At 47.4% G+C, this 17,407-nt stretch overlaps 1 protein-coding gene across 2 annotated transcripts in view; it reads right to left on the bottom strand.

Annotated features, from left to right (window-relative positions):
- LOC112240118 (cGMP-dependent 3',5'-cyclic phosphodiesterase) overlaps window positions 1-17,407 on the bottom strand; it is a 136,724-nt gene that overhangs the window by 19,728 nt on the left and 99,589 nt on the right. For both annotated transcript variants that reach the window (XM_042296416.1, XM_042296415.1), the window contains 6 exons: window positions 16,008-16,097; window positions 13,243-13,331; window positions 8,535-8,644; window positions 7,261-7,316; window positions 6,545-6,604; window positions 4,901-5,051 (listed from right to left, as the gene is read on the bottom strand). In XM_042296416.1, coding sequence (XP_042152350.1) covers window positions 4,901-5,051; window positions 6,545-6,604; window positions 7,261-7,316; window positions 8,535-8,644; window positions 13,243-13,331; window positions 16,008-16,097 — 556 coding nt within the window. The remainder of the gene's footprint in view (window positions 1-4,900; window positions 5,052-6,544; window positions 6,605-7,260; window positions 7,317-8,534; window positions 8,645-13,242; window positions 13,332-16,007; window positions 16,098-17,407) is intronic.

Below are 17,407 nucleotides of genomic sequence, written 5' to 3'. Positions count from 1 at the left end.
GAGAAGGCGAGAGAGAGTAAGAGAGAGACAGAGAGAGAGTCAGAGAGACAGAAGGCGAGAGAAAGAGACAGAGAGAGAGAGACAGAAGGCGAGAGAGAGTCAGAGAGAGAGAGAGACAGAGAGAGAGAGCCAGAGAGAGACAGAGAGAGACAGAAGGAAAGAGAGAGTCAGAGAGATACAGAGAGAGACAGAAGGCGAGAGAGAGTCAGAGAGAGAGAGAGAGAGACAGAGAGAGAGAGCCAGAGAGAGACAGAGAGAGAGACAGAAGGAAAGAGAGAGTCAGAGAGATACAGAGAGAGAGAGTCAGAGAGAGAGAGAGACAGAAGGCGAGAGAGAGTCAGAGAGAGAGAGAGACAGAAGGCGAGAGAGAGTCAGAGAGAGACAGAAGGCGAGAGAGAGTCAGAGAGAGAGAGACAGAGAGAGAGAGCCAGAGAGAGACAGAGAGAGAGACAGAAGGAAAGAGAGAGTCAGAGAGATACAGAGAGAGAGAGTCAGAGAGAGAGAGAGACAGAAGGCGAGAGAGAGTCAGAGAGAGACAGAAGGCGAGAGAGAGTCAGAGAGAGATATAAGGCGAGAGAAAGTAAGAGAGAGACAGAGAGACAGAAGGTGAGAGAGAGTCAGAGAGAGACAGAGAGAGAGACAGAGAGAGAGACAGAAGGCGAGAGAGTAAGAGAGAGACAGAGAGAGAGTAAGAGAGAGACAGAGAGAGAGAGTCAGATAGAGAGACAGAAGGCGAGAGAAAGAGACGGAGAGAGAGACAGAAGGCGAGAGAGAGTCAGAGAGAGACAGAGAGAGAGACAGAGAGAGAGACAGAATGCGAGAGAGTAAGAGAGACAGAGAGAGAGTAAGAGAGAGACAGAGAGAGAGTCAGAGAGACAGAATGCGAGAGAAAGAGACGGAGAGAGAGACAGAAGGCGAGAGAGAGTCAGAGAGAGACAGAGAGAGAGAGACAGAGAGAGAGAGTCAGAGAGAGACAGAAGGCGAGAGAGAGTCAGAGAGAGAGACAGAGAGAGAGACAGAGAGAGAGACAGAAGGAAAGAGAGAGTCAGAGAGAGACAGAGAGAGAGACAGAGAGAGTCAGAGAAAGACAGAGAGAGACAGAAGGCGAGACAGAGTCAGAGAGAGAGAGACAGAGAGAGAGACAGAGAGAGAGACAGAAGGCGAGAGAGTAAGAGAGACAGAGAGAGAGTAAGAGAGAGACAGAGAGAGAGTCAGATAGAGAGACAGAAGGCGAGAGAAAGAGACGGAGAGAGAGACAGAAGGCGAGAGAGAGTCAGAGAGAGACAGAGAGAGACAGAGAGAGAGAGTCAGAGAGAGACAGTGTGTGTGTGTGTGTGTGTGTGTGTGTGTGTGTATATACTGTATATACAGTTGAAGTCAGAAGTTTACAAACACCTTAGCCAAATACATTTAAACTCAGTTTTCACAATTCCTGACATTTGATCCTTGTAAATTCCACTGTGCACTCCACCGCAAATGCCATGTCTTAGGCCAGTTAGGATCACCACTTTGTTTTAAGAATGTGACATGTCAGAATAATAGTAGAGAGAATTATTTATTTCAGCTTTTATTTCTTTCATCACATTCCCAGTGGGTCAGAAGTTTACATATACACAATTAGTATTTGGTAGCATTGCCTTTAAATTGTTTAACTTGGGTCAAACATTTCAGGTAGCCTTCCACAAGCTTCCCACAATAAGTTGGGTGAATTTTGGCCCATTCCTCCTGACAGAGCTGGTGTAACTGAGTCAGGTTTGTAGGCCTTTCTCGCACATGCTTTTTCAGTTCTAACCAGAAATGTTCTATGGGATTAAGGTCAGGGCTTTGTGATAGCCACTCCAATACCTTGACTTCGTTGTCCTTAAGCCATTTTTCCACAACTTTGGAAGTATTCTTGGGGTGATTGTCCATTTGGAAGACCCATTTGCGACAAAGCTTTAACTTCCTGACTGATGACTTGAGATTTTGCTTCAATGTATCCACATCATTTTCCTGCCTCATGATGCCATCTATACTGTGAAGTGCACCAGTCCCTCCTGCAGCAAAGTACCCCCACAACATGATGCTGCCACCCCCGTGCTTCACGGTTGGGATGGTGTTTTTCGGCTTGCAAGCCTTCCCCTTTTTCCTCCAAACATAACGATGGTCATTATGGACAAACAGTTCTATTTTTGTTTCATCAGACCAGAGGACATTTCTCCAAAAAGTACGATCTTTGTCCCCATGTGCAGTTGCAAACCGTAGTCTGGCTTTTTTATGGCGGTTTTGGAGCAGTGGCTTCTTCCTTGCTGAGCGGCCTTTCAGGTTATGTCAATATAGGACTCGTTTTACTGAGGATATAGATACTTTTGTACCTGTTTCCTCCAGCATCTTCACAAGGTCCTTTGCTGTTGTTCTGGGATTGATTTGCACTTTTCACAAAAAAGTACGTTCACCTCTAGGAGACAGAACGAGTTTTCTTCCTGAGTGGTATGACGGCTGCGTGGTCCCATGGTATTTATGCTTGCGTACTATTGTTTGTACAGATGAACGTGGTACCTTCAGGTGTTTGGAAATTGCTCCCAAGGATGAACCAGACTTGTGGAGGTCTACACATTTTTTGTCTGATTTCTTTTGATTTTACCATGATGTCAAGCAGAGGCACTGAGTTTGAAGGTAGGCCTTTAAATACATCCACAGGAACACCTCAAATTGATTCAAAGTATGTAAACTAGCCTATCAGAAGCTTCTAAATCCATGACATCATTTTCTGCAATTTTCCAAACTGTTTAAAGGCACAGTCAACTTAGTGAATGTGAACTTCTGATCCACTGGAATTGGGATGAAGTGAATTATAAGTGAAATATTCAGTTTGTAAACAATTGTTGGAAAAATGACTTGTGTCATGAACAAAGTAGACGTCCTAACCGACTTACCAAAACTATAGTTTGTTAACAAGAAATTTGTGGAGTGGTTGAAAAACAAGTTTTAATGACTCCAACCTAAGTGTATGTAAACTTCCGACTTCAACTGTATGTATATACAGGGAGGAGAACAAGTATATGATACACTGCTGATTTTGCAGGTTTTCCTACTTACAAAGCATGTAGAGGTCTATACATTTTTATCATAGGTACACTTCAACTGTGAGAGACGGAATCTAAAACAAAAATCCAGAAAATCACATTGTATGATTTTTAAGTAATTCATTTGCATTTTGCAAATAAGTATTTGATAACATAACATAACATAACATAGCATAGCATAACATAGCATAACATAAGTATTTGATACATCAGAAAAGCAGAACCTAATATTTGGTACAAAAACCTTTGTTTGCAATTACAGAGATCATACGTTTCCTGTAGTTCTTGACCAGGTTTGCACACACTGTAGCAGGGATTTTGTCCCACTCCTCCATACAGACCTTGTCCAGATCCTTCAGGTTTCGGAGCTGTCACTAGGCAATTCGGACTTTCAGCTCCCTCCAAAGATTTTCTATTGGGTTCAGGTCTATAGACTGGCTAGGCCACTCCAGGACCTTGAGATTCTTCTCACGGAGCCACTCTTTAGTTACCCTGGCTGTGTGTTTCGGGTCGTTGTCATGCTGGAAGACTTAGCCACGACCCATCTTCAATGCTCTTACTGAGGTGGCCAAGATCTCGCAATACATGGCCCCATCCATCCTCCCCTCAATACGGTGCAGTCGTCCTGTCCCCTTTGCAGAAAAGCATCCCCAAAGAATGATGTTTCCACCTCCATGCTTCACGGTTGGCATGGTGTTCTTGGGGTTGTACTCATCCTTCTTCCAAACACGGCGAGTGGAGTTTAGACCAAAAAGCACTATTTTTGTCTCATCAGACCACATGACCTTCTCCCAATTCTCCTCTGGATCATCCAGATGGTCATTGGCAAACTTCATATGGGCCTGGACATGCGCTGGCTTGAGCAGGGGGACCTTGCGTGCGCTGCAGGATTTTAATCCATGACGGCGTAGTGTGTTACTAATGGTTTTCTTTGAGACTGTGGTCCCAGCTCTCTTCAGGTCATTGACCAGGTCCTGCCGTGTCGTTCTGGGCTGATCCCTCACCTTCCTCATGATCATTGATGCCCCCACGAGGTGAGATCTTGCATGGAGCCCCAGACCGAGGGTGATTGACCGTCATCTTGAACTTCTTCCATTTTCTAATAATTGCGCCAACAGTTGTTCCCTTCTCACCAAGCTGCTTGCCTATTGTCCTGTAGCCCATCCCAGCCTTGTGCTCTCTGGTCTTGGCCATTGTGGAGAGGTTGGAGTCTGTTTGATTGAGTTTGTGGACAGGTGTCTTTTATACAGGTTACGAGTTCAAACAGGTGCAGTTAATACAGGTAATAAGTGGAGAACAGGAGGGCTTCTTAAATAAAAACTAACAGGTCTGTGAGAGCCGGAATTCTTACTGGTTAGTAGGTGATCAAATACTTATGTCATGCAATAAAATGCAAATGAATTACTTAAAAATCATACAATGTGACTTTCTGGATTTTTGTTTTAGAAGTGTACCTATGATAAAAATTACAGGCCTCTCTCATCTTTTTAAGTGGGAGAACTTGCACAATTGGTGGCTGACTAAATACTTTTTTGCCCCACTGTGTATATACTATATATATATATATATATATACAGTATATACAGCAGTAATCTTTGGCAACAGTTAGTCAGTTTTATTATGCATGAGTTTCTAGGCAGCGTTTTATCAAAGCTGGAAGAGACAGTATTTACCCTGTTTTCACACTCCTGTTGTTATTCACAGATTCATCCCTCTTTTGACAGATGCATCCAATCTAAATTCATAGACTTTTATTCATACCGTTCTTCTGCATTACTGTTATATGACCCATGAGAGAAGCGTGTGTGTGTGTGTGTGTGTGTGTGTGTGTGTACCACACAGCTGTAGAATCTTGCGGTCCAGGTCACAGTAGTCTGTGGGGTCGGGCCGGAGCAGTGCATTGTGGGGCTGGATCGGTGACAGGCTGACGAGAGACTTCTGATTGGCCGACTGCAGGGTTCGTACCCTCCTACACGCTACAGCTGCCTACACACACACACGCGCACACACACACACACACACACACACACACACACACACACACACACACACACACACACACACACACACACACACACACACACACACACACACACACACACACACACACCACACACACACACAGAGATGCGCGTCAGGGGACTGGAGCCCTAAAATCCATCCTATTACTACACAGTTATAAAACAGACCAATAAAACAGACCAATAAAACAGACCAATAAAATAAACCAATAAAATAAAACAGACCAATAAAACAGACCAATAAAACAGGCCAATAAAACAGGCCAATAAAACAGACCAATAAAACAGGCCAATAAAACAGACCAATAAAACAGACCAATAAACCAGATGTCTCTGTGTGGATGTCTCTGTGGGTGTGTCTCTGTGGGTGTGTCTCTGTGTGGATGTCTCTGTGTGGATGTCTCTGTGTGGATGTCTCTGTGGGTATGTCTCTGTGTGGATGTCTCTGTGTGGATGTCTCTGTGGGTGTGTCTCTGTGTGGATGTCTCTGTGGGTGTGTCTCTGTGGGTATGTCTCTGTGGGTATGTCTCTGTGTGGATGTCTCTGTGTGGATGTCTCTGTGTGGATGTCTCTGTGGGTGTGTCTCTGTGGGTGTGTCTCTGTGGGTGTGTCTCTGTGTGGATGTCTCTGTGGGTGTGTCTCTGTGTGGATGTCTCTGTGGGTGTGTCTCTGCGAGTGTGTCTCTGTGTGGATGTCTCTGTGGGTGTGTCTCTGTGTGGATGTCTTTGTGGGAGTGTCTCTGCGGTTGTCTCTGTGGGTGTGTCTCTGTGTGGATGTCTCTGTGGGTGTGTCTCTGTGTGGATATCCCTGTGGGTGTGTCTCTGCGGTTGTCTCTGTGGGAGTCTTTGTGGGTATTATTCAGTGGGTGTATCTGTGGGTATTATTCTGTGGGTGTCTCTGGGTATTATTTTGTGGGTTATTCTGTGGGTGTCTGTGGGTATTATTCTGTGGGTGTCTCTGTGGGTATTATTCTGAGGGTGTCTCTGTGGGTATTATTCTGAGGGTGTCTCTGTGGGTATTATTCTGAGGGTGTCTCTGTGGGTATTATTCTGTGGGTGTCTCTGTGGGTATTATTCTGAGGGTGTCTCTGTGGGTATTATTCTGAGGGTGTCTATGTGGGTATTATTCTGAGGGTGTCTCTGTGGGTATTATTCTGAGGGTGTCTCTGTGGGTATTATTCTGTGGGTGTTTCTGTGGGTATTATTCTGTGGGTGTCTCTGTGGGTATTATTCTGTGGGTGTCTCTGTGGGTATTATTCTGTGGGTGTCTCTGTGGGTATTATTCTGTGGGTGTCTCTGTGGGTATTATTCTGAGGGTGTCTCTGTGGGTATTATTCTGTGGGTGTCTCTGTGGGTATTATTCTGTGGGTGTCTCTGTGGGTATTATTCTGAGGGTGTCTCTGTGGGTATTATTCTGTGGGTGTCTCTGTGGGTATTATTCTGTGGGTGTGTTTCTTACATGTTTCTCCAGAGTGTTGAGGTGTTGTTCGTCTTGATCACTCAGCGGTTTACAGCCCACCTATGACAGAGCAGAGCATTGCATGTTAGAGACACGTGACACAACTGTGTGTATCCACCAGACTTTTAGCTGTTTAAAGATGAACTACCACTTAAAGGTGAGCTCCTCGGCCTCACACACACACACACACACACACACACACACACACACACACACACACACACACACACACACACACACACAGTGGTATATATAGAGTGTATAATGTAGTGTATATAGTGTATATAGAAGTGAATAGTGTTTCAGGTCCATAATGTGTTTGTCTGTCACATAGTCCTCATGTCAGCCACCGACCCACATCCCAATGACAAACACACACAGACCTGGGACTCTGGCGTTGTGTGTGTGTGTGTGTGTGTGTGTGTGTGTGTGCTCGTACATTTGTGTGTGACCTGGGACCGCTGGGAATGCAGCCTGCTGAACCCTAACCCCTGACCCCTAGGGGGATTTGTGACAGTGGAGTAGAGCAGAGACCACTAGAGGCCAACACAATGACTAATGAAGCCCTCAGAGAGAAAGAGATGGGGGGAAAGAGAAAACAATATATTGATAGTGAGAGGAGGAATGAGTAGAAATTGGCCGATGATTGTGATGCTTTAGATCTTCAGACCAGCTCCGCCACAATATGTCGGTCTGGGTTTGTGTGTGGCACTCACCAGTAAGACTGAGATGACAACTCCTTGTTCCTGGTCCAGGAGAGGAATTACCACAGCTGAGAGAGAGAGAGAGAGAGCGAGAGAGAGAGAGAGAGAGAGAGAGAGAGCGAGAGAGAGCGAGAGAGACAGAGAGAGAGAGAGAGTGAGAGAGCGAGAGCAAGAGAGAGCGAGAGAGAGAGCGAGAGAGAGAGAGAGTGAGATCTAATGTAACATTAGATTCTGTTGTTTAATTTGAGCCTCCCTCTCTCTGCTGGTCCATTTTCATCTCCCTCTCCTTACCCCCCCACCCCCTCTCTCTCTCTAACATTCCCTCTCTGTTGTTCCACAGCTCCCTCCGTAATCTTCTCTTGTTCCCTATTTTCTCTTCATCCTTTCTTCCTCTGACACCTCCACACCTTCCTCTTCCTCTGACACCTCCACACCCTCCTCCTCTGACACCTCCATACCCTCCTCCTCCTCTGACACCTCCACACCCTCCTCTTCCTCTGACACCTCCACACCCTCCTCCTCCTCTGATACCTCCACACCCTCCTCTTCCTCTTCCTCTGACACCTCCACACCCTCCTCCTCCTCTGATACCTCCACACCCTCCTCTTCCTCTGACACCTCCACACCCTCCTCTTCCTCTGACACCTCCACACCCTCCTCCTCCTCTGACACCTCCACACCCTCCTCTTCCTCTGACACCTCCACACCCTCCTCCTCCTCTGACACCTCCACACCCTCCTCCTCCTCTGATACCTCCACACCCTCCTCTTCCTCTTCCTCTGACACCTCCACACCCTCCTCTTCCTCTTCCTCTGACACCTCCACACCCTCCTCTTCCTCTTCCTCTGACACCTCCACACCCTCCTCTTCCTCTGACAACTCCACACCCTCCTCCTCTGACACCTCCACACCCTCCTCTTCCTCTGACAACTCCACACCCTCCTCCTCCTCCTCTGACACCTCCACACCCTCCTCCTCCTCTGACACCTCCACACCCTCCTCTGACACCTCCACACCCTCCTCTTCCTCTGACACCTCCACACCCTCTTCTGACACCTCCACACCCTCCTCCTCCTCTGACACCTCCACACCCTCCTCTGACACCTCCACACCCTCCTCTGACACCTCCACACCCTCCTCTGACACCTCCACACCCTCCTTCTCTGCTCATCCCCAACCAGCCTCACTGCTTGACAGTGTGAAAGCTTACACGCACAAACGTAAGCACACAGACACACAGACAACAGGACACACAGACACACCGACACACAGACAGAGAGACAGACCTCGTCTGTGGGGTGGGAGGGGTGCTGCAAGGCTGCTCCTGTGTTTCTCGTGCATCTCTGAGGGAGGTAGACCGGCACACACACACCTCTTCAACTGACCCACCATATCCCTGAGAAACACAGAGGGGGGACATTAGAACACCCATACACAGAGGGGGGATGTTAGAATACCCATACACAGAGGGGGGATGTTAGAACACCCATACACAGAGGGGGACATTAGAACACCCATACACAGAGGGGGATGTTAGAACACCCATACACAGAGGGGGATGTTAGAACACCCATACACAGAGGGGGACATTAGAACACCCATACACAGAGGGGGACATTAGAACACCCATACACAGAGGGGGACATTAGAACACCCATACACAGAGGGGGACATTAGAACACCCATACACAGAGGGGGATGTTAGAACACCCATACACAGAGGGGGACACTAGAACACCCATACACACAGGGGGACATTAGAACACCCATACACAGAGGGGGACATTAGAACACCCATACACAGAGGGGGACGTAAGAACACCCATACACAGAGGGGGATGTTAGAACACCCATACACAGAGGGGGATGTTAGAACACCCATACACAGAGGGGGGGGACGTGAGAACACCCATACACAGAGGGGGACATTAGAACACCCATACACAGAGGGGGACGTGAGAACACCCATACACAGAGGGGGACGTGAGAACACCCATACACAGAGGGGGACATTAGAACACCCATACACAGAGGGGGAACATGAGAACACCCATACACAGAGGGGGAACGTGAGAACACCCATACACAGAGGGGGATGTTAGAACACCCATACACAGAGGGGGACGTGAGAACACCCATACACAGAGGGGGACGTTAGAACAGCACCCATACACAGAGGGGGTAAGTTAGAACAGCACCCATACACAGAGGGGGACATTAGAACAGCACCCATACACAGAGGGGGGCATTAGAACAGCACCTATACACAGAGGGGGATGTTAGAACACCCATACACAGAGGGGGATGTTAGAACAGCACCCATACACAGAGGGGGACATTAGAACACCCATACACAGAGGGGGACATTAGAACACCCATACACAGAGGGGGACGTTAGAACAGCACCCATACACAGAGGGGGACATTAGAACACCCATACACAGAGGGGGAACATTAGAACAGCACCCATACACAGAGGGGGACATTAGAACAGCACCCATACACAGAGGGGGACATTAGAACACCCATACACAGAGGGGGACGTTAGAACAGCACCCATACACAGAGGGGGACATTAGAACACCCATACACAGAGGGGGAAACATTAGAACAGCACCCATACACAGAGGGGGACATTAGAACAGCACCCATACACAGAGGGGAGACGTTAGAACAGTACCCATACACAGAGGGGGACATTAGAACAGCACCCATACACAGAGGGGACATTAGAACACCCATACACAGAGGGGGACATTAGAACACCCATACACAGAGGGGGAACATGAGAACACCCATACACAGAGGGGGACGTGAGAACACCCATACACAGAGGGGGAACGTGAGAACACCCATACACAGAGGGGGACATTAGAACACCCATACACAGAGGGGGAACATGAGAACACCCATACACAGAGGGGGAACGTGAGAACACCCATACACAGAAGGGGGATGTTAGAACACCCATACACAGAGGGGGACGTGAGAACACCCATACACAGAGGGGGACGTTAGAACAGCACCCATACACAGAGGGGGTAAGTTAGAACAGCACCCATACACAGAGGGGGACATTAGAACAGTACCCATACACAGAGGGGTGACGTTAGAACAGTACCCATACACAGAGGGGGGCATTAGAACAGCACCTATACACAGAGGGGGACATTAGAACAGCACCCATACACAGAGGGGTGACGTTAGAACAGCACCCATACACAGACGGGGGACATTAGAACACCCATACACAGAGGGGGAACATTAGAACAGCACCCATACACAGAGGGGGACATTAGAACAGCACCCATACACAGAGGGGAGACGTTAGAACAGTACCCATACACAGAGGGGACATTAGAACACCCATACACAGAGGGGGACATTAGAACACCCATACACAGAGGGGTGACGTTAGAACAGTACCCATACACAGAGGGGGACATTAGAACAGTACCCATACACAGAGGGGTGACGTTAGAACAGTACCCATACACAGAGGGGGACATTAGAACAGCACCCATACACAGAGGGGACATTAGAACACCCATACACAGAGGGAGGACATTAGAACAGTACCTATACACAGAGGGGGACGTTAGAACAGTACCCATACACAGAGGGGGACATTAGAACAGCACCCATACACAGAGGGGACATTAGAACACCCATACACAGAGGGGGACATTAGAACACCCATAGACTTTGGGGTGACGTTAGAACAGTACCCATACACAGAGGGGGACATTAGAACAGTACCCATACACAGAGGGGTGACGTTAGAACAGTACCCATACACAGAGGGGGACATTAGAACAGCACCCATACACAGAGGGGACATTAGAACACCCATACACAGAGGGGGACATTAAAACACCCATACACAGAGGGGTGACGTTAGAACAGTACCCATACACAGAGGGGGACATTAGAACAGCACCCATACACAGAGGGGACATTAGAACACCCATACACAGAGGGGGACATTAGAACAGTACCTATACACAGAGGGGGACATTAGAACAGTACCCATACACAGAGGGGTGACGTTAGAACAGCACCCATCCACAGAGGGGGACATTAGAACAGCACCCATACACAGAGGGGACATTAGAACACCCATACACAGAGGGGGACATTAGAACACCCATACACAGAGGGGTGACGTTAGAACAGCACCCATCCACAGAGGGGGACATTAGAACACCCATACACAGAGGGGTGACGTTAGAACAGCACCCATCCACAGAGGGGGACATTAGAACAGCACCCATACACAGAGGGGACATTAGAACACCCATACACAGAGGGAGGACGTTAGAACAGTACCCATACACAGAGGGGGGACATTAGAACAGCACCCATCCAGGGTGGGGGCTGATTCCCTACAGACAATACAATACAAAGACAGCTTTATAAAAGATTCATTACTTATTGTCTACTGAAATAAATAAAATCAATGTAATTCCCAGAGCCAGGTGTGTGTACAGGTGTGTGTACAGGTGTGACAGTGACAGGTTTCCCATGTGTGTGTCACTGTTGTCTCGTATGGTAATACAGAGGGCACCTTTCTCATGTTAATCTATGAGAAAAGACATCTGTTCCAATATCAACTAATGCTGCACACACACACTTACACGCGCACAAACACTCACAGGGCAGTCAGTATTGCTTGTGATGGCCGACAGGCACAGCAGAGGACAGAGATGATCGATATTCTCTTTACAGCACAATTAGATGAAATACCCTCAATTTTTTTTTCTGACAAACACAAACAGAGGAAAGCTTTCTACAACAGCAGTGTTCCCCACGTCTGACTCTGGAGAGGCACAGGTTGAGCAGGGTTACTCCCAGCTAATCAACTTTAATCAGGTGTTAGAATTGTGCTGGAAAAGTCTGCACAGTTTGTAGCGCTTAACAACCACGCACACACGCACACGCACACACACACACACACACACACACACAGAACAGATTGTGCCAGCGGGTGCTTGCGGGTGTGTGCAGCATGCAGATATTTGTGTGTGTGTGTGTGTGAGGCTCGAGGGCTCTCGTCCGAGACAGAAACTATCATGAATAATGCAATGTTGATTTTACCAAAGCTAGGTTAGGACAAGGCTATTTAGTCTGTGTGTGTTCTTAAGCCAGGGTAGGAGGGACCTATTGAGCCTGTAGAGATCACGAGAAGAGGATCAGTCTCAGAGAGTAGAGAGAGAGAGAGAGGGAGGGAGAGGGAATGAGGGAGGGAGAGAGAGAGAGAGAGAGGGAGGAGAGAGAGAGAGCAAAAGAGAGAGAGAGAGAGAGAGGGGGGGGGAATGAGGGAGGGAGAGAGAGAGAGAGGGAGGAGAGAGAGAGAGCAAAAGAGAGAGAGAGAGAGAGAGAGAGAGAGAGAGAGGAAGGAGGGAGAGGAGGGAGAGAGAGAGAGAGAGAGAGAGGGAGGAGAGAGAGAGCAAAAGAGAGAGAGAGAGAGAGAGGGGGGTAGTAAATTTCAGCATGTTTGCTCTGTGACATCTCTATGAAGGGTGATAGTCCAGTCTGAGTGACAGGTGTGACAGAAAGACTCCAGACTCCCTCTCTCCATCCCCCCCGTTCTATCCATACCTGCTGATCTTCTCTCCAGTTTTTTATCCTTGAAGAAAGGATGTGTAGAGGATATTATGTCTCCTAATCTGACATTTACCATACATACATCTGTTACACATGAACTCACACACACACAGAGGGTTTCAGACCAGATTTAGATGTTTTTATTTAACCTTTAACTAGGCAAGTCAGTTAAAGAACAAATTCTTATTTACAATGACGGCCTACCCCGGCCAAACCCTCCCCTAACCCAGACAACGCTGGGCCAATTGTATGCCGTCCTATGGGACTCCCAATAACGTCCGGTTGTGATACACCCCGGGATCGAACCAGGGTTTGTAGTGACTCCTCTAGCACTGAGATGCAGTGCCACTCAAGAGCCCAGGGACTCACACACAGAGGGTTTCATACCTGATCTTCCCCTCCTTTGGCAGCTCATGGCTTGGGTCGTCACACTGCAGCCTCGAGTCTCTCTCCAGCACGTACACACAAACACACTCCTGTAAGAAAACACACACATCAGAAGACTCCCTCCAGCACTTACACACACACACACCTGTAAGAAAACACACACATCAGAAGACTGCCTCCAGCACTTACACACACACACACACACCTGTAAGAAACACACACATCAGAAGACTCCCTCCAGCACTTACACACACACACACCTGTAAGAAAACACACACATCAGAAGCAAAGCTAGCATGGGGGGGCGGGTCCATGGGTGCGACCACCCCCGGTTCCTGCAGATAATAAAACACATTTTTTAAACTATGATATAGCTTACCAAAAACCATAAACCAAAGAAAAAACATGATTTAACACTCTAAAACATGATTTAACAATATAAAACATGGCTAAATGTATTTATAATATGTTATATAATATGATTGGTTTAAAAACTGAAATTGGTGTTGCTAATTATATAAAGTAATGTGCAGTACAGCAGTCTGTCGCTATACCCCCTTCAGCGCCCCCTGGACTGATACTGGTGGCAGTACAGCTGTCTGTCGCTATACTCCCTTCAGCGCCCCCTGGACTGATACTGGTGGCAGTACAGCTGTCTGTCGCTATACCCCCTATAGCGCCCCCTGGACTGATACTGGTGGCAGTACAGCTGTCTGTCGCTATACTCCCTTCAGCGCCCCCTGGACTGATACTGGTGGCAGTACAGCTGTCTGTCGCTATACCCCCTTCAGCGCCCCCTGGACTGATACTGGTGGCAGTACAGCTGCCTGTCGCTATACCCCCTTCAGCGCCCCCTGGACTGATACTGGTGGCAGTACAGCTGTCTGTCGCTATACTCCCTTCAGCGCCCCTGGACTGATACTGGTGGCAGTACAGCTGTCTGTCGCTATACCCCCTTCAGCGCCCCTGGACTGATACTGGTGGCAGTACAGCTGTCTGTCGCTATACTCCCTTCAGCGCCCCCTGGACTGATACTGGTGGCAGTACAGCTGTCTGTCGCTATACTCCCTTCAGCGCCCCTGGACTGATACTGGTGGCAGTACAGCTGTCTGTCGCTATACTCCCTTCAGCGCCCCCTGGACTGATACTGGTGGCAGTACAGCTGTCTGTCGCTATACTCCCTTCAGCGCCCCCTGGACTGATACTGGTGGCAGTACAGCTGTCTGTCGCTATACTCCCTTCAGCGCCCCCTGGACTGATACTGGTGGCAGTACAGCTGTCTGTCGCTATACCCCCTTCAGCGCCCCCTGGACTGATACTGGTGGCAGTACAGCAGTCTGTCGCTATACCCCCTATAGCGCCCCTGGACTGATACTGGTGGCAGTACAGCTGTCTGTCGCTATACCCCCTTCAGCGCCCCCTGGACTGATACTGGTGGCAGTACAGCTGTCTGTCGCTATACTCCCTTCAGCGCCCCTGGACTGATACTGGTGGCAGTACAGCTGTCTGTCGCTATACTCCCTTCAGCGCCCCCTGGACTGATACTGGTGGCAGTACAGCTGTCTGTCGCTATACCCCCTTCAGCGCCCCTGGACTGATACTGGTGGCAGTACAGCTGTCTGTCGCTATACTCCCTTCAGCGCCCCCTGGACTGATACTGGTGGCAGTACAGCTGTCTGTCGCTATACCCCCTTCAGCGCCCCCTGGACTGATACTGGTGGCAGTACAGCTGTCTGTCGCTATACTCCCTTCAGCGCCCCCTGGACTGATACTGGTGGCAGTACAGCTGTCTGTCTGCTGCTGGGAGGGACCAGGTTCTTCGAAATGATTCGTCATTTATTAATTTAATACGTTTGTTAGTTTAAAACTACTCTTGGTATCTTACTAACAGCCTAATTAATTCAATACCAAAACAACATTAAAATATTTTGTCCAGAAAATGATTCTAAAATAACCCAAAGTTTTGCCAAGCCTTTAATGTTTCTAGTTAATGGCCAAGAGGCTAAAGGCCATTACTGAACATGCAACTAGGCCACTGTAATGAAGCAGCCAATGGAAAACAACATGGGAAAAAATGACCTAAAATCCAATTAGCGGCAAAAGTTTGTTCTAAAGCGCAAATGATGCTCGCTGTTTCATGTGACAGAGGTGACAATCTAATTGGAATGTAAAGATGCAACAACTAGAATGGGTGGCCTAATATGACTAGGGATTTGGCCTTTGGCTTCTGAACAACCAAATAAAGTTGATATGATAACCAACAGAACAAGAGAGAAATGCTGGGCTCAATGGCATGAGGAAGTCTTGAGAAACATGGATGAAATGAGAGGTTGTTGGATATTCCGCTCAAACTAGGCTCTGTATGCGGTGTGATACATAGCCTAAAACAGGTCTACGTGACAAACTAAACAAAATACACAATTTAACTACACAAAATTAGTCAAATTAACCTACAGATCGATAAGCATGACTTGGAAAATGTATTTTCGGCGGCTAACCAACTAATGGTTAACCGATAACATCCCTAGAGATGATGACTAATGTGTGCTTATGATAGGCCATGTCAGCTAATCATTCCGTTTCATTAATTGGTCAGAAGGGCCCCTGGAGAAAGCCACGCCCCTCTGACACAAGCTCTGCCCCTGTCAATCATACTGAACATACACACCTATATATAAATGACCATCCAGTGGTGCAGTTCTGAGGAATGGCTGCTTGACCCCTCCCAAAAAATAACACTACCCAGCAGCCCTGTGTGTACGTACCACGCTGGGCAGTAGCCCCTGTGCGGTCTCTCTGAGAGCATCTCGGAGTGAGCGCACGTCAACAACTCCTGCCAGCCGCAGTAAAGCATCCTGGGAGGAAACAGAAACAAGATGAGTTACACACAGAAACAGCAGAATCATTTATGACACCACACCATACTGTTTATATGAGGGAACAGAGACACCATACTGTTTATATGAGGGAACAGAGACACCATACTGTTTATATGAGGGGACAGAGACACCATACTGTTTATATGAGGGGACAGAGACACCATACTGTTTATATGAGGGAACAGAGACACCATACTGTTTATATGAGGGAACAGAGACACCATACTGTTTATATGAGGGAACAGAGACACCATACTGTTTATATGAGGGAACAGAGACACCATACTGTTTATATGAGGGAACAGAGACACCATACTGTTTATATGAGGGGACAGAGACACCATACTGTTTATATGAGGGAACAGAGACACCATACTGTTTATATGAGGGAACAGAGACACCATACTGTTTATATGAGGGAACAGAGACACCATACTGTTTATATGAGGGAACAGAGACACCATACTGTTTATATGAGGGAACAGAGACACCATACTGTTTATATGAGGGGACAGAGACACCATACTGTTTATATGAGGGAACAGAGACACCATACTGTTTATATGAGGGAACAGAGACACCATACTGTTTATATGAGGGAACAGAGACACCATACTGTTTATATGAGGGAACAGAGACACCATACTGTTTATATGAGGGAACAGAGACACCATACTGTTTATATAAGGGAACAGACACCATACTGTTTATATGAGGGAACAGAGACACCATACTGTTTATATGAGGGAACAGAGACACCATACTGTTTATATGAGGGAACAGACACCATACTGTTTATCTGAGGGAACAGAGACACCATACTGTTTATATGAGGGAACAGAGACACCATACTGTTTATATGAGGGAACAGAACAGAGACACCATACTGTTTATATGAGGGAACAGAGACACCATACTGTTTATATGAGGGAACAGAGACACCATACTGTTTATATGAGGGAACAGAGACACCATACTGTTTATATGACAGAGACACCATACTGTTTATATGAGGGAACAGAGACACCATACTGTTTATATGAGGGAACAGAGACACCATACTGTTTATATGAGGGAACAGAGACACCATACTGTTTATATGAGGGAACAGAGACACCATACTGTTTATAGGGAACAGAGACACCATACTGTTTATATGAGGGAACAGAGACACCATACTGTTTATATGGGAACAGAGACACCATACTGTTTATATGAACAGAGACACCATACTGTTTATATGAGGGAACAGAGACACCATACTGTTTATATGAGGGAACAGAGAC

This window comes from Oncorhynchus tshawytscha, linkage group LG13 (assembly GCF_018296145.1).
Source record: "Oncorhynchus tshawytscha isolate Ot180627B linkage group LG13, Otsh_v2.0, whole genome shotgun sequence".
NCBI classification, from domain to species: Eukaryota; Metazoa; Chordata; class Actinopteri; order Salmoniformes; family Salmonidae; genus Oncorhynchus; species Oncorhynchus tshawytscha.
The sequence above is the reverse complement of the archived record's forward strand: the minus strand, read 5'-3'. Positions and strand labels throughout refer to the sequence as shown.